General features: G+C 46.5%; 1 protein-coding gene across 1 annotated transcript; it reads left to right on the top strand.

Annotated features, from left to right (window-relative positions):
• The first annotated feature begins 1,897 nt into the window (after positions 1-1,897).
• Positions 1,898-3,170, top strand: LOC135632109 (probable carboxylesterase 17). The gene has a single exon (XM_065140512.1). It carries the CDS (start codon positions 2,002-2,004, stop codon positions 3,022-3,024), a length of 1,023 nt encoding a protein of 340 aa, XP_064996584.1. The 5' UTR covers positions 1,898-2,001; the 3' UTR covers positions 3,025-3,170.
• The last annotated feature ends 360 nt before the right edge of the window (positions 3,171-3,530 follow it).

The raw sequence follows: 3,530 nt of genomic DNA, 5'->3' as shown, positions 1-3,530 counted from the left end.
TGGATAAAAAGTTTCTATGGGAATTAGGCTTGAAACAGGAAGAATATACTGTTTACTGTGACAGTCATAGTGTCATTCACCTCTCCAAAAATTCAATATACCATTCTAGATCCAAGCATATTGATGTGAGATATCACTGGATTCGTGATGTGCTTGAGATGAAAGAATTACAATTGAAAAAAGTGTATACTAATGAGAATTGATCAGATATGTTGACAAAGTCTTTGCCTAAGGAGAAGCTTGAAGCATGTAGACAAAGAGCGGGCTTAGTATAGTCCACCATGAGTTGGAGGGGGAGAATTATTGGGTCCAACCTATATAGGAGATAATTTGGGTCATAAGCCCAAATCAATAATTAAGAGAGAAAGGGCAAAAAGGTGAAGGCAGCAAATTAGAGAGAGGTGCGAGCGTGTGCAGTAAATGTGCACAATGAACGTGTGCGGCGACGTCGAGAGAGAAAACGAGAAAAAGGTTTTTGAGATTTGTGCTTGATGATCGGTGGTCAAACGTGGTCAGTTTTGGCCCAAATTTTATGTGAAGAATTCTTACAGTAAGCTCTACAATTCTAACGGTGTTGATCTACATTTTACCCTCTCTAAGGTACTTTCCTACTATATTCATTTTGTGAAACTTAGAATTCTCCTTTGATGAGATATAAGATATGTTATTCTTGAGCCAAGATATATGATCTTGATGTTATTGTGATTCTCTAGTTATTCTAGAGAAGACTTATTGTAAACATGTTATTATTACTATTGATAGTGAAATTTTGAGATTGATTACGGTCTCATGATTTTTCTGGGTTTTTCACTTTTACTATGTGATTGATTTTTTGCTCTATTATTTGTGTTGTGTTGGTTGATATTTTCATTTTGATATCAAGATAGTATTTTGATGAGGAACCCATTTTGATACAAAGAGGGAAAAGAATATTTCATTTTAACATGTTTTTTCCCCAGCATGTTGGTCTTTCAAAGTTTTTTCATTTTGATACAAAGAGGGAAAAGAAGTTGACCCACCAAAGTCAACGTGACCAAAGTCTTCTACTTGTGAAGTTTCAGCAGTGATTCAAGCAAGCTTGATGGATGATTAAAGAAAGCATCGTATATTGATCATGAATAAAGAAAACAATATATTGAGAACTTTTTACAAGATCATGAAGAATCTTGACTTAACAAGGAGAGAGAGAGAGAGAGAGAGGGTTCACCACAGTTGCAGGTAGGCGGAGTTGAAGCGTGAGGAGTTGGGACACCATAGTCAAAATGACTGATAATGGCCTTCTACAGGTGCTGATTAGTTAGAAGGTTAGCATCCGTTGCTTGTCATCATCAAAGAAACAAACTTTAATTTTCGGGTGGAAGGACAGATACAAAATTTCAAGTCAATTCCAGAAGAGTAGGATGAAGTTTCGAGTGATTCAAGTCAAAGAATTGTTTCCTTGTCAATGAAGACATGTCCAAGTCAATGGTTTGACTGTTTCCACTGCTTTGTGGAAGGAAGAAAATGTAGGATAAAGATTCTCATGGCATCTAACTAGAATTTGCTGGGAAGACGCAAATCAAAAAAGATTGATCTCACATTCAGTGTTACATGTTGGATAATATGATATGGGAGTTGCTATTCACCAAACCTGGCGGCCTCATATTAATTATATGTAGTAAATGATACATGACATATGAACTTTCCATGCAACCCAAACCTTGACCTACTTGTTCTCGTCCTTGTCTTGTAGAATACCAATTGCTCAAAATGTTGACTGCTACTTGACTTGTGCTGTAGAATAACCATTCACCTAATGTCTTCAAAACCTCCATGCAATTGCCATGGAACAACCACAAGGAAGCAATCAACCACAACATCGCCCTATAAAACCCCTCCATCCTTTCCCCTCCCTTCTCACCTCGACCCTCTCTCTCTCTCTCTCTCTCTCTCTCTCTCTCTCTCTCTCTTCCATTACAGCAGTTGGTGTAGAGTGAGTGCATTGCTTTCCTTGGTTCCGATATGGTTGTGAAGGAGATGACACGCAAACGGGTGGTGGACGAGGTCTCCGGGTGGCTGCGGGTCTTTGACGACGGCACCGTCGACCGGACCTGGACCGGGCCGCCGGAGGCACTCTTCCTCATGAACCCGGTGCAGCCCTTCGACACCCCTCGCGACGGCGTCACCCTCCACGACATCCCCGGCTACCCCTCCTTCCGCCTCTACCTGCCGGAGTCCAGCAGTAAGCCCCTACCCATCCTCCTCCACTTCCACGGGGGCGGCTTCTGCATCAGCCACTTCTCGTGGTTCATGTACCACCAGTTCTACTCTCGCCTCGCCGCCGCCGTCCCCGCGGCCGTCGTCTCCGTGGACCTTCCCCTCGCCCCCGAGCACCGCATGCCCTCCGCAGCCGACGCTGGCTTTGCGGCCCTCCTCCGCCTGCGCAGGCTCGCCCGCGGCCGGGATGGCAGTGATCCTGCTGAGAGGCTGCTCCGCGCTGCTGCCGACTTCTCGCGCGTGTTCCTCATCGGCGACAGCTCCGGGGGGAACCTGGTGCACCTGGTGGCGGCGCGGGCCGGGGAGGAAGACTCGGAGTTCTGGTCGCCGCTCAGGGTGGCGGGCGGCATCCCACTCCAACCGGGCTTCGTCCGCTCGACTCGAAGCCGCTCCGAGCTGGAGCTCCAGGCCGACTCGGTGTTCTTCACGCTCGACATGCTCGACAAGTTCCTGGCGTTGGGGCTGCCGCAGGGAGCCACCAAGGACCACCCATTCACGTGCCCGATGGGGGACGCGGCGCCGCCGATGGAGCAGGTGAGGCTGCCGCCCTTCCTGGTGGCGGTGGCGGAGCGCGACCTGATACACGACACCAACCTGGAGTACTGCGAGGCGATGAAGGAGGCCGGGCAGGAGGTGGAGGTGCTGGTGAGCGGCGGCGTCAGCCACTCCTTCTACCTCAACAAGTTCGCGGTCGACAACGACCCCACCACCGCGAAGAGGACGGAGGAGCTCATCGTGGCCATCAAGGACTTCGTCGGCCGCCACTGATCGACCACCGTGGCCGCGTCTGTGTGTGTACGTACACACGTCAAGTTGACGGGAAGCAAAATATTATTATGTAGTCGATATATCTCGTATTTACATTCGTGTAATAACTACGTGATTTAATAAAATTAAAAATTATATTAAAACAATTTTAGGTTGTTCTCATGTCACATTTCTTCCTTCAATAGCATGTGTGGACTCATAACGCCTATTTATTCCGACTTAGTCTGATACATGAATTTTATATCTAGGCATTGGGTGGAGTGGACATGCCTTCGTTAAGACTCCTCTTATTCGATGTGGTGAAAACATTTAATGCGAGTGACTTATCAACATCCAAAGACTATTGAGATAACATCTTCGATCAAGTTTTCTTATTTCTTTGGGTCAGGTAGAGCATGATCCCCTTGTCATTTGTGAAGCTAGATTTATTTTACCAATTGAGGGATCGGTGAGTAGTGCTTCCTCGAGAAGTCAGGATAGATGATATGAGCTTTTGTCGATGGTCG

The sequence above is a fragment of the Musa acuminata genome, chromosome BXJ3-2, assembly GCF_036884655.1.
Source record: "Musa acuminata AAA Group cultivar baxijiao chromosome BXJ3-2, Cavendish_Baxijiao_AAA, whole genome shotgun sequence".
Taxonomy (NCBI): Eukaryota; Viridiplantae; Streptophyta; class Magnoliopsida; order Zingiberales; family Musaceae; genus Musa; species Musa acuminata.
Note: the sequence above shows the minus strand (reverse complement) of the source record. Positions and strands in the feature narration are given on the sequence as shown.